Source organism: Mus caroli, unplaced genomic scaffold (genome assembly GCF_978045245.1).
Source record: "Mus caroli unplaced genomic scaffold, Mus_caroli_1 scaffold_8, whole genome shotgun sequence".
Classification (NCBI taxonomy): Eukaryota; Metazoa; Chordata; class Mammalia; order Rodentia; family Muridae; genus Mus; species Mus caroli.
In genome coordinates, this window is record NW_028227263.1 from 33,614,354 (window position 1) to 33,638,573 (window position 24,220).

General features: G+C 48.4%; 1 protein-coding gene across 11 annotated transcripts in view; it reads right to left on the minus strand.

Moving 5' to 3' along the window:
* Mical2 (microtubule associated monooxygenase, calponin and LIM domain containing 2) overlaps positions 1-24,220 on the minus strand; it is a 185,822-nt gene that overhangs the window by 55,773 nt on the left and 105,829 nt on the right. For 4 of the 11 annotated variants that reach the window (XM_029479098.2, XM_085841392.1, XM_085841393.1 and 1 more), the window contains 8 exons: positions 23,701-23,826; positions 22,495-22,713; positions 22,221-22,322; positions 20,685-20,810; positions 12,255-12,362; positions 10,702-10,888; positions 8,212-8,300; positions 2,428-6,308 (listed from right to left, as the gene is read on the minus strand). In XM_029479098.2, coding sequence (XP_029334958.1) covers positions 5,910-6,308; positions 8,212-8,300; positions 10,702-10,888; positions 12,255-12,362; positions 20,685-20,810; positions 22,221-22,322; positions 22,495-22,713; positions 23,701-23,826 — 1,356 coding nt within the window. In that variant the 3' untranslated portion in view covers positions 2,428-5,909. Of the gene's footprint in view, positions 1-2,427; positions 6,309-8,211; positions 8,301-10,701; positions 10,889-12,254; positions 12,363-20,684; positions 20,811-22,220; positions 22,323-22,494; positions 22,714-23,700; positions 23,827-24,220 lie in introns of those variants that run through there. The other 7 variants (XM_029479100.2, XR_003837099.2, XM_021169143.3 and 4 more) reach the window with 7 other exon arrangements.

Here is a 24,220-nt window from a genome sequence, read left to right on the forward strand (position 1 = left end):
CTGAGCCAAAGGTCAGAGACCCTTTTGATATGAAACCTTGGTTGTTATAATGCCTTTCAAGAAATAGACAGTTCCTATGGTCAATCCTAAGCTGATATTTCCCCTTACAATGGACTAGGCAGGGTAACAGGATTCATTTACGTTCCTTTGAAAGACAAGGCAGGACATTTCCCCAAATGCTTCCTTTTTCTTTTTATGTGTCTACTTCTCGAATTTGTCTAAGTGGGAACTATTTGTTCATAGTCTTTATTCATTTATCCTTGGGTCATTGCTCAGTAAAGATTAACTTATCAGTGTCACTTTGGGAGGTGCCCGGAAATACCCACTTTAAATGAATTCTTTAAATATCACGGCAATGAACTTCTGTGTTACTATATTTAAGTCAGATTTTTTCTCTAGTCTGACTGCCTAGTTAATATTTTAATTTTTATAACTATATAATATTTACTTATTGATTGATTGATTAGTGTTTTGAGACAGGGTCTCTCTCCATATCCCTGACTCTCTTGGAACTTACTATGTAGACCAGACTGGCCTAGAACTCACAGAGATCTGTCTTACTCTTCCTCCTGAGTGCTGGTATTAAAGACATTGACCACCATGCCTAGCTTTCATGCTGTTTTAAAAATGTAGATAGTTGGAACTGGAGAGATGGGTCAGTTATCAACAGTACCGATTTCTCTTCAAGAGGACCTGAGTTTGGTTCCCAGAACTCACATCTGGCATCTTACAAGCTCCAACTCCGGGGGGATCCAATACCCTCTTCTGGAATTGTACTTATGCATACAAACCCATACTCTGACACACACACACACACACACACACACACACACACACACACACACACACACACACACACTTTAAATATATTTAAAATGCAAATGGTCAAATTTGTTTCATGGTTTTCCTACATGGATTTGTTTTTGTTAACAGTTCTACAACTCAGAGAATCACAACCTCATAACCTAACAAATATTGACTTGTGTTTACTATATATAGCACAAATTTGCCATCAGGCACTTATTTGGGGTGGGGGGAGGTTATTTTCTTGAGACAGGGTCCGATGTAAGCAAGGTTTTTCTTGAACTTGTGTAGCTGAGGATGACTTTGAACTTCTGATTCTCCTGACTGCACTTCCCTAGTATAGGAGGCATTGCAGGGATAGCCTGATAGTGTAGGGACTTCTACTTAATGTTGAATTCTATTAGACTAGACTACCTTAGAAATGTTACGTCTTAGGGTAGGGGAGGTAGCTCAGTGGTAGAGTGTTTGCCTACCAAAGTCTTGGATTTGATCTCTCCATCACAAAAAAGTTAAGTCTTCAATGTTTTTGAATTAAAAAATATTCTAATACCAATTAACATAGACAAGCCAAATCAAACCAAGACACTCTCTGAGCAGGTCTGAGAAAGCCAATCCAAACAGCTAGTTAAGCTTATCTAATTAGAGGACTTTACCAAAAACTTAACATGAGGTTTCAAATCTTAGACTTTCAAGATTAGCTGTATTTCCTGGCACACAGTAGGTGATCAGCAAAATGAGACAAGTGGGTAAATGAGCAAGAGCATAGATTAGATGAATCAGAATTAAAACACACCGAGGCACATACTTATTAAATGTCAGGGAGGGGCAGGGGCCTTTTGGCACGCTCTGCTATGTCTCTTAGGGCTAGAATTGTGCCATGGGCAATAACTGATGCACAGGTAAAGGAACCAAAGGCAGACTCGAGCATCAGCAGCTGAGCTGGAGCCTGGCATCCCAGAAATGCTCTCTGAGAGATTCTAGAACCCTCATAGATAACAGCGGGTTTCTTCTGCTAGTGTTGGAAGCCCAACCACATCTGGTCTGGAAATGGCAGAACCTGGAGAGATCTGGCACTGTCCAGGGTAGTCAGTGGAGACGCCAAGTCCTTCCCCTAAACAGAGAGATGTTGGGCAGAGCCTTCTGGGCACTAGGCTCAGAGTGGCCAGGTGGGCGGAGCCTCACACCACAGGGCTGCCATGAGTACACCTGCGGTTTCACTGTCTTCCAGAGACTGGTGCCCACTCCTTCCTCCTTATTTTCCCCATTACTTGGGTGGACAAGTGAGAACCCAAACAGGCGGGGCTTTTGGTAAAGCTCTCTTAGAGAGCCATGGCAACACAGCCTGTTCCTGAGGTCACACTGGCTCTCTCCTCAGAGAGTCTAGAACAGTAAAGTACCACACATTCCAGGAAGAGACCCCAAAGCCTGGCACCGGAGTATTGGTGACATTTTTCCAAATATTACCCTTGGGTAATATTTCAGATTGCCCTGGCACAGCCCCAGAGAGTCCCGGGTCACCACAAGTGCAAGCCCCACCAGCAGTTTAGGGGAGGACGGTTCCCCTAAACCGGTGCCCATGTTTGAGATTTTAGAAGCTTCCACAGCAAAGAAGAGAGGAAACGGTGAGCTTTATAAAGAACCATATTTATTTTCATTTACAGCATCAAATATCATAAATAAACCTGAACATTGTTTGCCGTGTGTGTAAAATACAGGGTTCCATATGGCACTGTAAATGAATTCTCTAGGGTCACAGACATGCCTTTCTGAGAGATGGGGAGAAGACTGTCTAAAGGGGCTGGTGGGGGGCACGGGAGTGGGATCAGGGGAGGGAGAAGGCTCTCTTTGGTTGACATTTTAGAGAGGGGAATGCTGGAAGAGAAGAAAAGAGGAGAGGAGAGGACTTTGTACTGGCTGGGCTCGGCGCCAACACAGCAGGCAAGTGCGGCATGCAGGACTGGGCAGAAGCTAGAGAGTAGGGTGGCCCTAGCTGCATGTGAGAGGGACTCTGGCTGCAGTCTGAAAATGTGGGGCTGGACTCTCATCTGCTCTCTGCCCTCCTTTGTGACTGCTTCTTGTAGTAGCACATGCCTGGTGCGCTGCTCCAGGTAAATGAGCAGAGACAATATGCCCTTTCCACAGATTGACAGGGGCATCCACAGAGGCTGCCCTTCTCCTGTGACCACAACTGCTCCGATTAAAGCTTGTGGAACAGTAAGGGACTTAAGAGCCCAGAGGCACGTGAAAGGCATAGTAAGGCCCTAGGACTAACTATGCTGAACTAGGCCAAGGGCTCGCTATTGTCATTATATTCACAGCACAGAGAGCATGGGTCAAACTGTCCTGGGAGTCTGGGGAAAAAAAGTATACTTTTAAAACCTCACCAAACTGAGTCACTTATGGTCTCAATTAAAGGCATTAGTAATCTTTGTATTAGAATGGGTTGAAGAAGATATGCCTAGACATGTCTTTTTTTTTCAGAGGTTACTACGTAGAAATGTTTTGAAAGGTGACAAGAGCCCTCGGTGTTGTCTCACAATCATAGTGAACCCTCCCAAGAAGACAAAAGGTTTTGAAAGCGCAACTGAGAAAACATGCAAAGAAGCCAGCCCACGGTGCAGAGGAGGAGGGGCATGGGGCATGCACTTGTGGACCCAGGCTGCTGGCTGGGCTCCAAAGAAGGGAAGGCAGAGCGTGGCTTTCAAGCTGACCCCGCCCCATGCTCTTTACCATTCATGCCTCTAGCAAGTCCATATTAGTAGGCAAGACACTCACAGTTAGCACAACCAGGACCACCGACGCACGCAGAGGATGGGGTGCGGAAAGCGGGTTAGGGGTTAGTACCTCTCTCTGAAAATTGCCAAGAAAATCAGTCACCTTAGAGCGGAAGTGTCAGCCAAGAAGTGGGTGTAGGACTGGAAGGCTGAAACGTACTGGCGGCCGCAAAGTGAGATTGGAGAGAGAAAGAGAAAGGAGGACTTAGCAAGGGCCTAAAACAAATACCAATCACAATGGGAAAGGACACTAGAGGTGAGGAACAGAGCCACCACTGTCCCTCACAAAGGACTGCCTGCTTAGGAGGGACAGACCTTCCTGGTGGCGGCCAGCTATTCATTTCCAAGAGTGGATGCCCAGGGTCTGCATAGTAACAGAACTCCACTCTTGTCTGCAAATGTTCCCAGGACCTTCTGCCCTCCATGGCCCCCTCTGTCTCCAGTTTACTCTGGGGTCTCATATTCATCCTTGAGGCAAATTCGTCTCTAGAGTATCTGCTCCCAGGACCTACCCCTGCTGTTGCCCACCAGGAAGGTTCAAGGACTCAGAATATACAGATGTCTCAGCCCTGTGTCAGACACACCCTGTCTACCAGAGTAATTCAAACCAGCCGCGGTACGGCTATAAATGAGATTTTTTTTTTTTGAGAGTTCACTCTGGCTTCCCAGAGCATTCCACAAAGCATCCCAGCCCACCCTGGGCTACACTATAACATGACCTCGAGATTCATGTGACATAATGAAACCTACTAGAACTCAAGGGCTCCTCCCATCATTCTTGATCATTAACACCCCAGCTACACTTGGGGCATGTACAGTGCACGTCACCACACTGGCAACAGTTCCAACAAGGTCAGAGGTGCTGGTTCCCACAGACTTGGCCACAGCCATGCCTGTCTTTCCCATGACTCTAGACAGAGTCTAGAAAAGCACCCTTCTTTCCCCATCCTCCAGAAAGCTGATGTCAAAGCTTTCAAGATGCCTGGTCTTTGACCAGACCTTTCTAATCTTGAGAGGGCATGCCTACGGTAGCAGCTCTAAATGGCTGTCTTGTACCCAGTGACTGTAGACACGTGAAGTCCCTAGAAGGCCCTTCTCAGCCCTCCAGTTGCTCAACCTGCTGCTGAAGCTGAGCAGCACAGAGAGGGACAGAGAGGGGACAGCTGAAGGCTTGTTCCTGTGGGCTTGGAGTCACCTGAAGACCAGATGCTATTTTTTTTTTCTGGGGCACTGAGAAAAGGGTTTTTGACTGCGTTGAGGAAACATACAAGGTAGCCACATGACTAAGCATCCAGGATGCCACCAGCACTGATCAGGGCCATGCTTCCCAGAGGACAGCAAGTCCCCAGTTCAAAGAATATCATCAGGGAGAGGCAGCTGAACCATGGTGGACCTGAAGGGCTTTGGCTCAGCCTGCAGCCTGGGTTGGGGACTTAACAGGGGTGAAAAATGACGTCATCTGAAATAGTTTGTCCTCAGCATGGCATTAGCCTGACAGCTATTCGGGGTCAAGTGCCAACAGGCTTTTTCACTGCAGTACCCATTACTGGGGAGGAAAATAGCCGTTTGCAGTGTGGCAACCCTGTGGTTCTGTCACTGCTGTGATTTGGTGGACAGGAGGGAAAGCCTCTACTCTTTGATTTTATAAAGTAAGAATAAGATTCCTCTTTCCTACCCTGAGGACAGATAGCACTGACCCCCTGCTGGGTGCTTTGATCAAGTTTGGTTTATTTTACCCCTGTGCTTACTTCTGCCAACCTCATTATGTTTTTACATATCTGTGTTTTTGAAACAAATAAACCCAGCACCCACTGTGACCAGGTGGCATCTGGATATGTGAATCAAAAGGCACTGGTGTCACATGACGGGTACCCTCTCTTTTGTGACTCTAGTCTCAGCTCATTAACTTTGCTGGCAGCAATGAATCTCAACTCACTGCCAAGTTCAAGGGCCTTGTAAAACTGGCGATAACAGTAGAAACAGTTAGAAATATGGATACTTGTAGAAAAATAGTGCTTTCTTTTTGGCTTATGAAAAGTTAAAAATTGAAATGTAAACCCAGAAATATGGCTCGCTTTGGTTTGGAAAAAAACAAAAACAAAAACACAAAGCTGTTAGAAAACAAACACATAAAAAAAATCCTTCATGTTGTCCCTGGCCCCAGCACCATGAAGAGATACTCAACCCTGTCAAAGTCAGGCAGAAGTGGCCAATGTGGGACTCTTTGGCTTGGAGCTAATTGGTTACAGATGCTGGCCAGAGCCAGAGCAAACTACAAACATCTGCAGTCTACACTTGGAAATGTTAGGGCACTGTGGGGCAGCCTGCACTTCACTGCAGCTTCACTGGGATAAACCTGAGCAGCCAGCTGCGGATGCTCTCCAGAGACTCCTCAGACTCTCTGTACATGGCAGCCAGGACCTTGGAGAAAGCCCAGAGCAGCAGCAGCCCCAGGCTCAGGAGCTCAAACATGAAGCAGTAGTTGTGAGCATTGTCCCGCACATGGTGGCCAGCAGCCTCCTGGAGTCCCTGCATCCACCTAAGCAGGCTCTGGGGCAGGTTGAGCAGACCTCTTGTCAGCCTGAGAGGCCAGCTGAGTGCTTTCCTAAAGAAGGAGGTGGAGGTACCTGGCGGGCTGCCTTCTGGTGTGCTGATGGCCGCCACTGCACAAGAGCTTTCTGCGGGTACATCCCTCCGAGGTGCTTCCTGCTCCTGCCATGTTCCTTCCTCCTGAAGAAGACAGCAAAGCAAGGGCATTTAGTCGGCGAATCTCAGGAGACTGCCTCCAGCAAAGTACACTGAACCCCTGTTCTCAGTATTGAATGTGGGTACAACTTGCTCTTAAGGGGGGCAAACTCACCATGCCGTTCGATAGCCTTCAAAATATGCATGCCCATTGACTTGAACATCTACTTGTGCTGATATATAGTCCACAAATGATTATAAATAGGGATTAGGATTTGTATGCAAGTATACTCATTGTAAAAATCTTTGCAAGATAAATTATTAAATGGCATAAAAGCCCAACAGGATGGAACTACTAAAATAGATTACTGACTATGCATAAAATACAATCTTTTGATAGCATTAGAAATTACACTCCTAAGCAAGGTGATCACAGCATTTGGGAGGCAGAGGCAGAGGCAGGGGCGCAGGGGCGCAGGGGCACAGTGAGGCAGAGAGAGGGGCAGAGAGAGGGGCAGAGAGGCAGAGAGGGGCAGAGAGGGGCAGAGAGGCAGAGAGAGGGGCAGAGAGGCAGAGAGAGGGGCAGAGAGGCAGAGAGGCAGAGAGGCAGAGAGGCAGAGAGGCAGAGAGGCAGAGAGGCAAGAGAGGCAGAGACAGAGGCAGAGGCAGAGGCAGAGGCAGGTAGGTCTCAGAGACTTTGAGGCCAGCTAGGACTAACCATTGAGTTCCAGGCCAGTCGGGTTGACATAGTTAGATCCTGTTTCAATTTAAAAAAGAGTTTTACTCCTGAAATGCTGGCTCCCTACTTCTGTTCTCCAATTCCTTCCCTGCCCCACCCCTACCCCTTGTTGAGTTAGAGTGTGGCTAAGTTGCTTAGACAAATCTTAAAGTTCATATGTAGACTGGGCTGGCTCCAAATTCAAAAGCTCCTGCTTTAATCTCCCAAGGGCTGAGATGACATAGGAGCTAGAGAGATGGTTCAGTGGTTAAAAACACTGGCTGTTCTGCCAGAGCACCTGGGTTTGATTCCTGGCACCCGCATGATGGCTCACAACCATTTGTAACCCCAGTCCCTGGGGATCTGACACCCTCTTTTGGCCTCCATGGGCACCAGGCACACATGTGGTCCACAGACATATAGGTAGAAAACCCACCCATACACATAGACTAAAATGGAAAACAATTAAAAAAGAAGAGTCTCAGTGTTATGGGAACCTGTACTTGATACACGTTCACTGAAGAAGTCTAGAAAGCTATCGATATAGTATCTACTCACACACGGAAACACCTGGCAGGAGAGACAGTACAATGTCAGGTTTCCCAACGCCAGTCATCTTGAACGATTACCGTAAGGCCAACTGGAGTTTTTCCAAGGTAAGTGGTCATAGGTATTTATTTTATTTACTTTATTTTTATTTACTTTCTCATTTGCTGATAGCGAGCCTAGGACTGTATCATTAGGAAAGCTCACGTTATGAGTTTCTATTGGTGCGAGGTGGTTCATCAAACTGGAGAGAAGGTATTCCCAAGAGCTGCCAGGGGTTGGGGGAGCTGCCACAAACCATCAGTGAAGTCAGTGGCTGCTTTAAAAAACCTAGGAAGGGACCTGAGACCCTGGCCTTCCTCATGTAAGCAGTACCCTGTGGCTCTAGGGCACAGTTCAGCAGACAGCCCAGTCTTGACCCAGGAGCAAGCATTGACTTCTCAGCGGAAGCCAGCTACCTATCAGGGAGCTGTTGTCTGAAACAGGGCTGGCCCCAGAGACTGCTGAAGAGACTAAGAAAACCCAGAACGCGCTAGAAGGGAAGCAGGGACTTTTGTTTGTTTGGGAGCAGTCTCTGTCCCTCTGGGGCTAGAGAAGACTGTCTGACTCTGAGGCTGTCTTTAGAGACCTCATCAAGTGGGAGGGAATCACCCCGCTCTCCCAGAACTGTTGAGACCAACGTACCTCTCTTTGCTGATTCAGCTCTGCCCTTCTCTTTCGCTGTTTGCTGCTGGTTTTGCAGTGAACAAAATGGGGCTTGCAGTAAAATTTGCCTGTGAGAAAAGACACATGGGCATGCAGTTTTTCTCTGTAGACAGAACCATTGGAACAAATGCTCATCCTTGTCTAGTCAGAATACAACAGCCATGGAAATAAGCCCAGCACAGTTCAGACATGAGCACGGTCTTATCCACCTCCCCTAAAGTGGTTCCAAGATAGACAGAGCTGGCACTGGGGAACTCCCTGAGTGGGCTAAAACGGGCAGGTAACTCACAACCCAAACAAAAGTCAGATTTTGTCACAAGGTCAGTTGTCAGGGAGATAAGTAGGTAGCTAGTCCAGAATCAGACTCTCAGAATTTCTGGAATCTTGAGGGTCAGGACAACCAGCCAGGGATGAGAGAAAAGACTCAGGCAGGGTACATGCTGGGGAAAACAGCACTGCCCAGAACCACTGGGCACCTTCTAGAAAAGCCTCGCTGCCTACTCCTACAACAGTAGCAATGGTGATGGTTATAATAATAAATAATAGGAAAACCTAATAAATACTTCATAAAACTTAACTCATCAACCCCCACATCCTTATGAGCTAAGAACTGTTATTTCTTTGTTTTGTTCATCTGTGGCAGAGCTTCTGTGCAGGCCTCAGCTGGTCTGGAACTCAGACTCTTACTGTCTCTGCTTCTTGAGTGCTGGGGTCACTGATGTGCAGTGTCCATCCTGATCCTATCATTATCCTCATTTACATATGAGGAAGCTGAGGGACCAAGACTCTAACAACCCAAAGGTTATCTGATGAGTAGGGGCTACTGTCTGAATTCACCCCAGGGAGGAGAACATTTTTGTTTGTTTGATTGGTTGGCTTTTCTTCTCCTCCTCCTCCTCCTCCTTCTCCTCCTCCTCCTTCTTCTTCTTCTTTATTTTTCTTTTTCTTCTTTTCCTTTTTCTTCCTTTCCTTTCCTTTCCTTTCCTTTCCTTTCCTTTCCTTTCCTTTCCTTTCCTTTCCTTTCCTTTCCTTTCCTTTCCTTTCCTTTCCTTTCCTTTCCTTTCCTTTCCTTTCCTTTCCTTTCCTGACAAGATCTCTTTGTGTATCCTTGGCTGTCCTGGAACTCACTCTATAGATCAGGCTGGCCTTGAACTCCGAGATTTACCTGCCTCTGCCTCCTGAGTGAGTGCTGGGATGAAAGGCATGTACCACCACCTCTATGGTAGGATAGTTTTAAGGCACACAATTAGAAGCACTGTGTCATATTGTCCTACATTCTATATGATAGTAGAAAAGCAAAGGCTGAAGGATTAAAAGTGACTCCTCAAAGCTGGAGAGATGGCTCAGCAGTTAAGAGCATTGGCTGCTCTTCCAGAAGTCCTGAGTTCAATTCCCAGCAATCACATGGTGGCTCACAACCATCTGTAATGAGATCTGATGCCCTCTTCTGGCACGCATGTGTACATGCAGAAAGAGTACTCATATACATAAATAAATAAAATCTTTTTTTAAAAGGTGATCTCTCTGTACAGTGACTGTAATTCTATGTTGATGAGCTCTGATAGGCCACTTAGCCAAATTGGCGCAAATATTAAAGCCAATTTTATAATTCATACTTTGTGTGTAGTGCAGGTAGGTATACTCTTGTGTGGGGGTTGTTATGTGTGTGTGTGTAGATTAGACCATAACCTCAGCTATAGTTCTTCAGGTACCATTTACCTTGGTTTTCTGCTTTTGTTCTGAGACAGGGTTTCTCTCTGGAATACACGGAGCAGGCTAGGCTGACCAGCCAGAGAACCCTAAGGATCTACCTGTGTCTCCCCATTGCTGGAATGATGAACACGCACCAGCATACATTGCTACTCTTTTTCTTTCTTTTTTTATTTATTTGTTTGAAGACAGAATCTCACTGTGTTACCTAGGCTGGCCTCAAACTTCAGAGACTAACCTGACTTTGCCTCCCCAGTAGTGGGATTAAAGGTGTGTAGTACTGCACCTGGCCCCATTTAAACAAAACAAAGTATGGGTTCTGGGGACTGGACTCAAGCCCTCATGGCTGCAGGACAAGCACTTGATTTATGGAGCAATCCCCCAGCCCCACCTGCTTTATTAGTATACTGTCATCCATGAAGTTCTTATTGCACCATTAATGATGGGCATGTCACACGGTTTATCAGGTTTGAATATCTTGGCCTCGAAGGCATCATGAGAAGTGGTAGGGCTGAATGAGATAGTGAGAGACCTCAGCAGACAGTAGGTGTCATTGTGTCTGGTGTACTGTAGGCGTCAAAGGCTTCTGTTCTCCATGGTAGCATCTCCCAGTTTCCCTAAGCAGTGTTCCTGATGATATCATACTCCCTGTTGGTAAGTGTTGGGTGTCCTAGAGCCTCCAGAGGGTTAGGACCCCAGAGCAAGGTCACATCTGAGACCAAGGTCAGAGGCTGGTGCTTTCCTGGCCCCTAGGGTTACCTTCATCGCAGTCAAAGGCATAGGCAGCCAGGCGCAGGGTGGCACTGCAGACGCTGCATCGGAAGCATTCTTGGTGGAAAAAGTGGCCCTCAGCACTCAGCCGCTCTATCACATATACACGCTTCTTACAAAAGTAGCAGGTGTCCCTGCCGCCCAGGCTCAGGGGGAATGCCTTCCGTGGGGACTCCTGTGGGTAGGAAAAAAGAGAAAAGTGCTAGGGCTGAATAAGTCTGCAAAGGCCAGGCCTAGGCTTGTTGAAACTCTTTTAAAAAAACCACAGGGACTTCTGGGCTCTTGGCTGCAGCTAATGTCATTGCGAAGAAGAGCGTGGTGCAGGAAGACCCTCCTTACACAGCCTCCAGTCCTGCAGGGCCTCTTCCTGGTCTCATCTAAATGAGTGAACATCTTACCTAACTATGTCTACCTAGTGTTGCTTTCTTGAGTCCTGAAGGACAAGCGTCACTGGGCACTACAGTGGTGATGGGCAATGGTCAGTGCTAGTTGTCCACTTGATAGACTCTAGTATCACCTGGGAGATGGGCCTCTCTGTAGGCTTGTGGTGGATTACCTCGATTAGTTACGGAGTGGGAAGACCCACCCACTGTGAGTGGGACCATCCTCTGGCTAGGAGCTCAGACTGTGTAGATGGAACAGCAGTAAGCTTAAGTTGATCTCTTTCTACTTCCTGATTGTGGATGCAGCATGTCCAGCTGCTTCAAGTTCCTGCTTGACTGTACCCTGAACTATGAGCTGTATATCCCCCCTGCCCCCGCCCACCCCGAAGCTGTGTTTGTCAGGGTACTTCATCACAGCAACAGGAAAAGAAGCCAAGACAGGGTGTGCTATATGTCTTTGCCCACTGCAGTGATGGGGGACCAAGTGAGGACTGGGTGTGACCTCATATCTATTCAAGAGAGTGTAGAAAAGGGGTGTTTGTGTCTTATAGTTCCCTCCTTATTTGCAACAGGGGAGGGAAGGGCTGGAGCAGACTGGTGCCAGGCCTCCTCAGCCTGTGCAAAGCCTCCATTACTTGACTTGCAAGCAGCGGCTGCTAGGCCAGTCCCCCACTCCTCCCTGAAGGTGAGCAAATCAACAGTCAGTGCCCAGTGTTGCTGATGGCAATATGCCACCTAGATTGAGGAGGGAGAGAGCCAGAGGGAAGACACATTTGCCCTGCTACTCATGTCTCAGTTCCCAGGTCTGCTTAGGATGACACTAAACACTGAAGCTGGGGTGAGGGATAGGGGACTGCAGGTGGGGGAGTGGAGGGGTGGGGGACTTGTCCAGCAGCCCTGCAGAGTCTGGTGCTGAACGGACCCTGAAAGCCATGGATAGCAGGGCACATGCCTCTCTTGGAAAATCAACCACAAGGACCCAAAGTGAAGATAGACTTCGAGGAAATGTGGCTTCCCCCAACCTCTGCTGGATCCAGCCGACTTTCAACACCCCTGCCTTGCTGCCCTGAGAATGGTTCCCTTTCAGTCTTCCCCTACTCTTGCCCGGGGAGGCTGGGCAAATATCTTCAGGTCGAGGCTGACAGTGCATTTCCTTACCAGGTCTGGAGAGGTGGCCTGTGTCTTAGGTCTGTGATCATTCAAGTACAGATTGACCAGCACTTCAGCTGCAGCCCCTATTCCGCTGGATACTTTCCCTACTGTCAGCTAGCCAAGAGCAGAGGTGAGGAGGCAAGGAAACAGATAAAAGGAAAAGCAGTTAGCACCAGACAGGAACACAGGGCAAGGTGGTAAAGGGTTCCTGCCCACAGGAAAGTGGACCCCCAGAGTCTCCAGAGGTAAACCAGACCACCAGGAGTAGATGCCAGAGTTATGAAAATGGACAGAAGAAGCCAAAAAACTGGTGGGAGCAAAAGGAATGAAATGCCTGTTTCTCCTCCTCTGACTTCTATAGAGTTTTCAAATCACAGAGATAGAGCCAGGGCACAGTGACACATGCCTGAATTCCTAACACGCAGGAAACTGAGGCAGGAGAATTGCTGTGAATTTGAGGCCAGCCCGAGTGACATAGTATGATCTAGACTAGATTGGACTATAGAATGAGGTCCTGTCCCCAACTCCGAAAAACAAAACAAAACGAACAAAGCCAACAACAAAACCACAGCCAAGGGTTAAAGGATGGTATTTGTGGTTAATGGGTCTGTTTTTTTTTTTTTTAAATGCAACAATCTACATTTTCCTAATGAGTAAACCAGGTCTGGAAGTTCATGGCTCTGTGCCACACCTTAGAACCTGTCTAGAGTGGAGCTGGATCTCAGCCTTGCCCCATAATCTGCTCAGCAGCCAATGCAGCATCCAGGAAGACAGCTTGGAGGGATGGCTACAGACCAGCATCATTGAACAGCTCAAATAGGAGATGGAATAATCCCACATCCAGGCCCAGCCAACCACACTTCCCAAGCAGCTCTGACAAATCACACTGAAAGCTTTGTCTGGAGGTGAATAGTGCATAGACCAAGAGGCCAGAAGTGCTGCTTGTGATCCTCAGGCTCTTGAGGGAGGCTTCAAGACCTTGCTGCCTTCCAATTCAACCTCTGAGAGGAATGGCCACAACTAATAGCTATTTAGACTCTGGTAAAGTTGCCTCACATAATGAGTCTTATGTGATAAAACAACGCCTTTCATCCAAACCCAAGCCTCCTCTTGGAAGCCATCAGATTTGAGAACTAAGCAGAATGTTCAGGGACTACAACTAAACATGGATCCCCAGCTCCTAGACCAGAGCTACCGCACCCCAGCATCTGAAGCTACTCTTCAGATCCCTGACAAAGCAGGGATCATGGGTGAACAGAAAGGAAGAAGAGAAGACTACAGGGACCCTCACACCTTTGGTCATTCTAGAAGCTGTACCATTGAGAGAAGTTTGGGATAGTCACTCAATATGAGGAGGGGACTATAAGGAACATGGCTTCAAGCTACTGGTGGGCAGGGGTTATGATATTTCTAGTGTCGCTTGGAGTCTCTGAGGAGCCTGTGCAAAGCCTCCATGGCTTGACCTGCAAGCAGCAGCTGCCTGCTGCCAGGCCCAGCACCCCCCCCCCCCCCCACACACACCTAGGTCTATCCTGGGAAAAATAAGAATTCTGCTTTGACACAGTCTCTTCCTACTTTTAGGAACCTACACAAGCCAAGAAATCTGGCTTCTTCTTCCAGGAAGGTTCAGGTGTGTTGGCTCCAGACAATAAGCCGTTGTTTGATGTTCCATTCCCTGGTAGGACCCTTGACTCTGCCCCCAAGATAGACAGGCAAAACACAAGGTTTGCTTGAAAAATAAAGAGGACAGGGAGGCTAGCTTTCCCCCTAGGTACTGCCCACCCAGCCTCCTATGATGTGAACCGGCTCCACATCACTCTCCCAGAAAGGAGGCAAGAGGTGCCGTAACACCCACAGACTGTACCCAGACTGTCCCTGCCACCTGATGGAGCCGAGATTCAGCCTGTCTTCTCTGAGACTAGAAATCCAAGTCTCTAATAAGACCTCATTAACTACTTAGCTAATAAGCACTTTATGCCACTGAACTTCTAAGCAATCCCATCTTAAGGGAAAAATCACTGAAGCTTGCAGAGGACTTTGAGGGTGCTGGGAGTGTCCCCCAAACACACTGGGATAGTCACAGCCTATTCAGGTTGTTCTAATCAGCTGTGCAAGTCACCCAGCAGCTGGGTGGGGATTTGGGAGACATTAATGTCCAAAATGAAGACCACACCCAGACTTTTCATTAGGAGCTAAATCGGCAGTGGGTCTTCTCGACAGTCTGCCCTTCCCAACTGCTGGGAACCATCCCAGATCACTGAGCCATAAAAAGGACTCACAAAGGTTGCAAGGAACTCAAGAGATAGAGACTTGCCTCAAGGGATGAAAGGCTCTTGAAAGCTAGTCAGGACCAGCATGAAAGTGAATATTACTCTGAAGACTGGGGGTTATCATTCTTCTAAAAATTATTTTAGATTCATTTTATTATATGTGCATGAGGGTTTGCCTGCATGTATGGACATATACCATGTACATGCCCAGTGCTCTTGAAGGCCAGAAGAGGGTATCAGATGCCCCAGAATTAGGGTAACAGATGGTTGTGAGCCAACAGGGTATTGAGATCTGAATCCAGGTCCTCTTAACTGAGCCATCTCTCTAGCTCCCTCTCTCTGTTTCTTGACAAGAGAAAGACTGACTACCTTGGCTCTGTGAGAGGAGACTATAACCCAGTCTCTGCCTGGGAGCCGAGTTTTCATCAGCTTGGGAGTTACCAGGTGGCCTGACTTCTGAGAAAGGATGAAAGGCATAGCTTGTGCAGAGATGTTGAGAGATTCATCCTGGGGTAAACACGGCACAAGAGCCACACGTTCTTAGCAGAAGACTCACAGACACTGAATAGCAAAGCACATGTGTTTGTGGGAGTGGGAGCTGGATGAGGGGAATGCTGGCGATCTGTCCTGGAAAATTTTATTTAAATGTGAAACTGGACAACTGGTGATTTAACCAAAAAAAAAAATTAAAAATTAGCCATTTCAGACTACCCTGGGACTGTTTTTGCACTGCTTACATAACCTTCCATAGTCTTATAATTTTCAAGAATTTGAATATTTTTCACTATTTGCTGTTCCTTTTGAATTCAAACCATTTTTCCGTGAATTCGTTAGAATGAGTTACATAAGGTTGGTTATTTGGGGCAGGGTATCATCTCACATGGCCTTTGACTAACCTCACATATAATTTCTTTCTTCTCTGTGAACCGTAGTTACCCCAGCTGTGAAGTGGGGAGATACTCCCAAGCTTACAGGGTTGTGGAAGCATCCTGAAAGACCCTGGGTAGGGGTGGAGAAGTGGCTCTGAGGTTGAGTGCCTTACTCTGAAAAGAGGACCTGAATTTAGTTCCCAGTTCTCACAACCACCTGTAACTCCAGATTCAGGAAATTCAGTGCCCTTTTCTACAGGCATCTACACACAGCAGACATTAGTACAGACACACACAGACATGGACACAATATAAACAGGTGACTTTGAATGGAGCCTCACTGGTGCTGGCCATCTAGAGGTCCTCGGCAGGTAGTCGGTGAGACTGAAACACATACAGCCTGGAGTTCCAGCTTTTAGACACTCCTTTTTCCTCTCCCTTTTTCCCTGTACAAACAAGATGTGGCTTTGTCCTTCCTGAGACATTCTTGATTCAAACATGGCAACACAGATATTGTCACAAGCATCAATGCCAGAGGCTGTAGGGGTGACTGGCCTTCTACCAAGAGACAGTCTTCACATAGTTTTGTGACCCCTTTTCCAGTTCATATCTCTATCCAGATGTGAGAGTTATTTTCACACTGGACCAGGCTAGCTCAGTTACTCCCCAAGTTTGTATCTCTGATGTCAGTTGTCCTGTCTTGGCCATCTTTTAATGGAGGAGGATACAGAACCCTTTGTGGCAAACTATGGGACCTCCCCACCTTGGGCCCAGAACTCAGCTTACACAGCAGGTGCCCAGGCTGTGTTTCTCTGCAGATGGGCCATCTATGTCCAGCTGGCTTGTTCTGAGCACCAAGCAAACCCACACAAGGTAGTTGGGGAATAAGAATCAAGCTTCCAGGGGTTTTGAGCTGAGGGCTTGAGAAAAAGGGGGCGGTTCAGTCAGCAGAACCTGACTAGCTTCTTGGGTCCTGGAGTGGTGGTGGTAGCTAAGGAATCCCCCACTGAGGAGCTCCTAGACAAGAAAACCACAGAGAGCAAGCTGTTGGACTTGGTTCCTTGTCTTTCTGCCCAAGGCAAGACAAGGGCAAGTTACCAACACTGCCTTTTTTGAGAATATTAAAAATGACATGCTCAGAGCTGAGACCAGCCTCGAGGGCTGTGAGCTCCCAGGGGAAGTCTTCATCCACCCGACTTTACCCCTGGTGATAGGCATGCAAAGTTGGTCTCATGAATCTAGCATTCATAGCTCTTGAAGCCCTCTGGACTCTAAATTACCCAGGGTGGCATTTGTTCTTAAGTGGCTAGGGTAGAAAATGGAAACCCTTAAAACGACTGCTATTTTAGAGATGCATGCTTTAGGTAAGTGAGCTTTCTTCTAGATATCTCTTCTACGGGGAACGGGAACAGTGACTCCATTTACTCCAGGTGGTTGGCTCACAGGCTAAGAAACTAATGCTCGGAGAGGCCCGTTACCTTGTCCAAGCTTACACAGTGAGCCTTTAAAGTCAAGTCTGATTCTAAGCTCAGATTCTCCTACTTAATAACATCCTACTTCTTATCCTTCTAGACTGGTGTATATCAGAAGCCCCCACAGTGCTGCCTAGCCCCATCCCTGGGACAAAGGGAAGATGCTATGTATGGAGGAGGGGACTTTGAGATATGTCCTAGCACCAGATAAAACAAGACAGATTGCCTAGCCAAAGCATGCCCACTGATGGCATCCCTTTTTCATACGAACATCCCAGAGTAAATCCTGTAAATCTGGTCTTAACACAAACACTCAGAGGGGTAGAGGAAGCTTGTTTTGGGGGGCTCATTGCTCTTCTGGCCCTGGCAGCTGGCTAATCCACAGTGGAACAATCCTTGGCACAACTGTCAAATCCTTCCCTGCCATCTTGTTCTTGTAAGAATTCTGGCAAATGCCAGCAGCCAAACTATGGACCAGGTTGACTGGCTTCCCCTTTTAAAGAAAAAGTGAATAGGTGATAGGGATTTGATGAGACAAAGGAGGAAATGACACTGGTCACAAGACAAGGCATGAAACCCATAGTCCAAGGTTTTGACACTAGGTGGTACAGAAAACAGCCTCAAGACTCCGTGATTATTCAAATAAAAGTCCACAGGACCTATCCAAACTTCAAAAAGGCATCATTTGAGAAGGTGCCAGGCACAACCTGAAGGCAGAGCCCGGGCCACATCTCTTGGAGATGGTGACTCATGTTTGCATCTCTGTGGGTAATGTGTGATCCTCAGAGTGAGTTTGACTCAACCTGCTCCCCTGACAAAGTGACCCACCCATCCTGGACTCTCAGGGTTGGGGTATAACTCCAAAGCAGGATCAGAACCTGATCATGCTGCCTGATAGGAAGCTAAGAATACTTTCCAGGTATTTTTCTTCCTCCCCCTTCTGTGAACTGTAGCAGTCTCACACTGGTCAGTCAGAGCACTTCCTCATCTGATGGGAAGAAATATCCGGTTCCAGGTTTTCTTCTTGAGAGAGATACCATCAGGATGGAATGAGACTGTCTATCAACAAGTCAGCATCTGATGTAAAGGGCAACCAAGTCTGTCCTCAGAGGAGGCTAGGATGATGGTCGACATTGCATATGTAAAACCTGGTTTTGACCTAAGGATGTGGAGCTTGGAGGGAGGGAAAGGTTAGGTGGGGGCAGGACCAACAAGATCCTATCCAAAAGGCTTGCAACTGGACCCTCACAACTCCATCCTCAGCTGCCTACCATGGACTCACCTCGAGAAGAACCCCGGGAGTCTTTGAGTGTGGGCACTGAGGGAAACTGTCACTTGTCCCCCTCCCCCGCCTTGCCAGGGTGACTTCTTTTAAGAGCTCCCAAGATTATCCCCAGCCACATTTGAAATGTACATTGGCCTGTGATTAACAAGCTGGAAGCTGTTACAATGTCCCAGTTATGTGCAGTGGTGGCACACGCCTTTAATCCCAGCATTTAGGAGGCAGAGGCAGAGGCAGAGGCAGAGGCAGGCAGATTTCTGAGTTCAAGGCCAGCATGGTCTACAGAGTGAGTTCCAGAACAACCAAGGCTACATAGAGAAACCCTACCTCAAACAAAACAAAACAAAACAAAACAACAAACAAAACAAAACAAAAACCCAAAAACAATCAATCAAACAAACAAATCCCAGCTACACATCCGTCTCAGATGGGTGGCTGGGGTTGGTCTGGGAATTGGAAAGGCAGAGGACCAAGTCCTCAGAAACAAGGGACAAAGCTCCAGCAGAGGCAGAGCCATCTCAAAGCCAGTCTCAGTCAGTCTCTCCCTCCCCAAGTTTGGCGCTTCCCTTAGACAGTTTGTAGGCTGGTATCTCTGACAGAGCTCTGTCCGTCTGCTTCAGACGGATCACCGGACTGTGACTGGGAAGGGTCTCCATGATGGTTGACAGGGATAAGCTGACTATTGACAAGAGTTTGTCAGACCCAGATTCTATCTCTTGCTATGACTTAGGAGGTAGAGGGAATCTCTTGAGGGTAGAAGAATATCAGGGACACAGAGAGGGAGGGCTTTGTCAAGATCATCTTTGAAGGGCTCAGGAAGCAGAAGAGGGGCTAGGCAGTGAGACTCAAGGTGGCTCTGGCTGACTACTGGAGCCACTGCCTGGCCCATGGCCTTCACTCCTCACCCCCATGATTCCATCAAGATCAACAGAGGAGGCGATGTTTCCCATGGCGGGAAGCAGCTCCCTGGATAGAAAGTCTATCCTGAGACCTTGCTGATGGTGCTGGCAAAAATGCCCATTTCCACCCACATAGCTCACCACGACGTGAGCCAGGATCCCCCTTTACACTGGGAGTGGGGAGAGCAGAGGCTCTGATGGGCCAGGGGGCTTTAAGGGCAAACAGCTGACGGATGTGCTGACGCTGACACTGATGCTGCTCAGGATGCAGCTGTGTTTATACCGTGACCATGCCTGTTTTTCAGTAACACTGGGAATCAGGAGTGTCTGTGTCACCTCCTCCTGATCTTTGGGGGAACTTTATGCCCATGGGGAAGAACCTGGAGGGGGCCACGTAATAAGATTTCATCTTTCGTTGGAGATTCTTTTTATGAATATCTCCCTACAGATGCTCAGGGTGCCAATGGGAACATAACAAAATGAGGGACAACTTGGAGGGTTTTTTTTTTTTTTTTTTTTTTTTTTTTTTTTTTTTTTTGCTAAGAGAACAGCACGAAGCTGGAGGTACACCAGCTCAGGAACACAGAAGCAAACAGGGAGTCAGGGACCTTCAGACAGGAAGCGTTCAGCCCTCTATGCTGACCTCTGCAGGAGACAGGCCAACAGCAGACTGTGAGCTCAGCGGAACCATTTGGCTCATCCTGGAGGTTAAACATGTGCCCTCAAGCCAAGCTAACTCTTGTTCATAGAACAGTTCCCTCTCTACTGAGTCAGGGCTGGCTCCCTACCTCGCTCCCTCTGAGCTAGCTAGCTTCTGTACTGCTACCCAAATCATCCTTCAAGAACATAGGGTGGATCTTTCAGGAGCTCGCTGTAGCCTAGTCAGAGGATGAAACTCAAGAACATGCTGTCAGGGCCGTGTGAGACCCTCTGCACGTCCTCACACACTGTGGTGTGAGGACCACACCACAGTGTCACACCCCAAGGCTGGTGATATCAGACATTCTGCCCTCTCATTTCTGCCCTGTCAGCCATGTCTGCTCACTTTACACACACTGACCACTTCCTAACACACCCTAGCCCCACACCTCTGTCTAGAAAACTGTTCTCGTGGAACCTTCCACACAGGTCTCCTATCATTGCCTCCCAACTCTCCCCAGGCTTCCTTCTGTTCCTATAACCTTGCCCAATATACATCTAACACAGTTCATGAATAGTACCGTATTAAGCTTACTGGGTCAAATTGTCATTTGCTTAGGTCAGGCACACCGCATATCAGCAGCTCCACATATTAAACAAACGTGTGATTATTATTATGATGGGGGTGGTGTCTCTGTTCAGATGATAGCAATGGGGCCAAAGCTTCTCTTTAATTTCTCAGTGCCTGGGCAGGGCCAGGCATCTGGGTCCATGATGAATGTTTTATGTGTGAGAGCGACGCTCACAGTGCAGGCTGGAGCTGTTCTGCTACATGTATGCGCTAACACAAAACCCAAATGGGATCTAGGGCTTTTGTACAATATCTAACAAACTTCCATCCCAGCCAAGCCTGGCTCCAGATGTTTGGCTGTGCCGGCCAGATGGAGCCCGAGAACAACTCAGAACATGCAGGGGTGGGGGGAGGCGATGATTCAGTGCGACTACCTTTCTGGCAGGAGAAACAGAGTCGGCAGCGGGTGGAGAGGAAGCAGCAGCTGGATGAGGAGACGGAAGGCAAGAGGGAGGAGATGGAGGATGAGCGTGAGGCACGCGTTTAGATAGGAGCTTATCCTGAACGGAATGGAGACAGAATAAAGATAGGATTATAGCTGCAGCAGGCATAGCAGTCGCGCTTTAGACATACTCACGGGGGAGCAGACACTGAGGCCCGTGTCTCAGGATGACACAGAAGTGTGTCTTTGGAGCCAAGTGGGATTATGTAGCTCCTGGCTGGACTACACTGTGCTTCAGTTTCAGCTCCCTGAAGAACCCCCGAGGAGACCCATTCTGCTCCTGCCTAGAGCTGCCCCAGACTGCAATGCTTATGAGAAGCCCTCATAGAGTTTGGTATGAGGGAGCAGCTGCAGGCTTAGGAGGGGAGAAGCCTGAGCCAGCCGGGGCAGACTGCCATAGCTGGGGCTTCTGCAGCTGTAGGCACACACTCGCTGGCCTCCAGGAGGCTGCTAGAGCCCTGGCAATGAACTCAGTGCAGAGCATCCCTCTGTGCATGACTTCAGCAGCAGCTGGAGACACAAGAGGAGGCTGGGTGAAGCTGGCAGAGATGTGTCCTAGAGACAGCTTGCTGAAGAAGGAGGATTTCGCAAGTATACTCCCACCTCCAGGGCTTCACTACTCCTCTTTCAGTTCCTGCTATGCAAACACCTTCTTTTTCTACCAGTCTCTGAGTAAGTAGGTGGTCTGGAGGAAGCTGTACTTCCCAGGCTAAGGCAAACTTTCTGGCATCAGCTTAGTATTGCTGCTTTGAGAGCTGAGGTTGAGGCATAGCTTTGGCTCACCAATCAGTGCTTCCCTGACTAGGAGGGATGGGGTGTAAGGGCACAAGAATTTGGCTCGCTTTCACCTTTAACGCACCCAGAGCCTTGCAATTGACCAGCAGTCCCTCCTTGCAGTGAGTCTCAGGAGGCTCAAAGTCTACTTAGAAATTTACTAAGCATGCATGTATCCACAAGCCACATGCATCCCAGGATAACTACAAACATGACCAAGCATATTCATGCATGACAGTGTCACATCCCAAAGTCAAAAGACTAGATACCCTTGACTAAGGTTGTTTTCTTTGATTTAACGTTACTTTGTTTAGACTCAAGTTTTCACTATGTAGCTCTGGCTGACCTGGACCTCACTGTAAAGACCAGGCTGGCCGCAAGCTCACAGGGATTCACCTGCCTCTGCCTCCTGAGTGCTGGGATTAAAGGCATGTGTCACCACAGTCAGACCTACTAAGATCTCAATAGGGCATGCTTTTGACTTGAGTTTATTTTTCTGTCTCCATTTTCCTTTGTCAATAATATGTCTACCTTCTAAAAACTGTGCATTTGGGTCTCTTAGGTACAAGGTCAAATTTATCAATGGCTTAAAGACTGAGTGTCTTCTTATACTACAGAAAAGCTTCTAGGGCTGGTCCAGGCCAGCTAGACACTCAGCCCTGGTGCCTGAAGACTCCGAAAACCCCTGGTTTACCTGTGGTAAATCCCCGTGTCCAAACATGGAGGCCAGGTGAGCTGCCTTCTCTTTAATGTTCTTTGTGTGAAATTCCCTGTTAGCCAAGTTCTGGGCCCTCTTCTGCAGTCAAGGTGAGAAAGGAGAAGGATAGAGATAGTGGCCATGAGGGTTGCCACCAAGGGAGAGGGGAAGGAGTGAGCCAGGTTTGTCTCCTCACACACAGAAGGGAGGGACCCGGTTGAGGAGCAGGTGGGATGGGACATGGACACAGGCAGGCAGAGAGGACGGTCACCTGAAGAACCTTTTCTTCTACTTGCTGTAGGCGCCGCAGCACCCCGGACAGGGCCAGTGCCCCTTGGCAGGTGCGAGGCAGGGTAGCGAGATTTTCAACCCCACCCAGTTGCAGGTCTGACTTGGCCCTGGCTCTCCAGGGTCTGCTGGGGTACTCGCCACTAGCCGGTACTGGGTTGAGTTCTCTGAGCACCTGTCCTGTTGCCACCGTGGAGGAGAACTGAGAGAGAGGGGGAAGTCAGCTTCTTTCCCTTTATAGGCCCCATCTCCATGAGGAACCACATGAGACAGAGAGGGAGGGCGTGGCAGCAGGTGTCTCCATGATAAAGGTCACTGAGTAGCCTGGGTGGAAGAGGAACTTCTACGCTTGTGTTGGTATCCCCAGCACCCGATCAGCAGTACTCAGTCCTGGGCCTAAGAGCCCTTACCCCAGACAAACCTCTTATAACTTCAGTTCCCATGAGTATCCGTATTCTGAGGCTGTCTAGGATGCTAAGGAAGGCCTGGCCCATCCCTTTAGAGACTGTGATTGATGTAAGTATGCATGAGCATTTCTCACCCTCAGAGGACTGGCAAGCACACAGAGACATCATTGCTGCATTAATTAGTCCTCACTGACTGCTCTCCTCCTCTGCTATGAGAGCAACACACCATACCCAGTGCTGACCAGGTGACCCTGGGATTCCTTCGTACTCATCCTGATTCCGACCAGATTCCAAAGCCAGAGATGGGATAAGCCACAGTCTTTCCACGTAGGCTCTGGCTGCTCAGACATCCAGAAAGGCTTTCATCATGCCTCAGCCTCAGCTCTTCAGTGGATGTACCCACGAGGCCTCCCTGATTCAATTCAACTATTAATTTTTCAATAACTTGGAAACCAGCTTATTCACTAGCTCTCTATACTAAGCCATGACATGGGATTCCCCATAGTGCCACATGGAGTTGCTTACTTTCCCTCCGAAGCAACAGCATCAAGAGTGAGTATGGATGGCTGGGTCACACCTGTGATGGTCTGAGGGACCAGTGGCATATACTTCAGGTGGACCTATGTGGTTGTTCTTATCCATAAGGACAGTGATCTTATCCAGCGGAGATTTTTACATTCAGCCATATTTGGGGACTAGAAGGAGCAATTGATCCCACCCCTTGGCTCAAAGTCCCCTCCCTCTGGCTTTACCAAAATAGTATCCACTGGAAAGAGCCCTACCTGCCTTTTCAGAGGAGGTGGAGGCCTGGGAGTGGACTCCTCCAGCTTGGGGCAGCAAGAGGTACCAGGAGGGCGAGAGGCAGAGCACAGGACAGGCTTACCTATGCCTGAGACCCGGCGGCAGTCCTGAGAGGAGAAAGGCAGGTCCACAGAGGCGGCCCCAGGAGACAGGAAAGAAAAGGCAAGTAAGACCCAGGCATGCAGAGGGAGCACAGGAGAAACAGGGAGGAGACGCAGTGTGAGGAACAGAGATGGGGCTGGCAAGGTTCCTGCAAGCCTGGCCCAGCTAGGAAACTGGATCCCTGGCTCTGAAAGCACGGGGATGGACAAGTCCTGTAGTCCCCTGCTCTGGGACGATGTGTGAATCCCACAGGCCTTGCTTTTGGCTCAAACTCAGGGCTCTGGGCCATCATTGCCAGCCTACACCGAGCTAGGTTGTCTAGTACAGTCCTCCCAGAAACAGAGCTCCTTGCCCACTCCAGGACAGCAATGTCCAGGCCACATGGACAGAGCCCTCCCT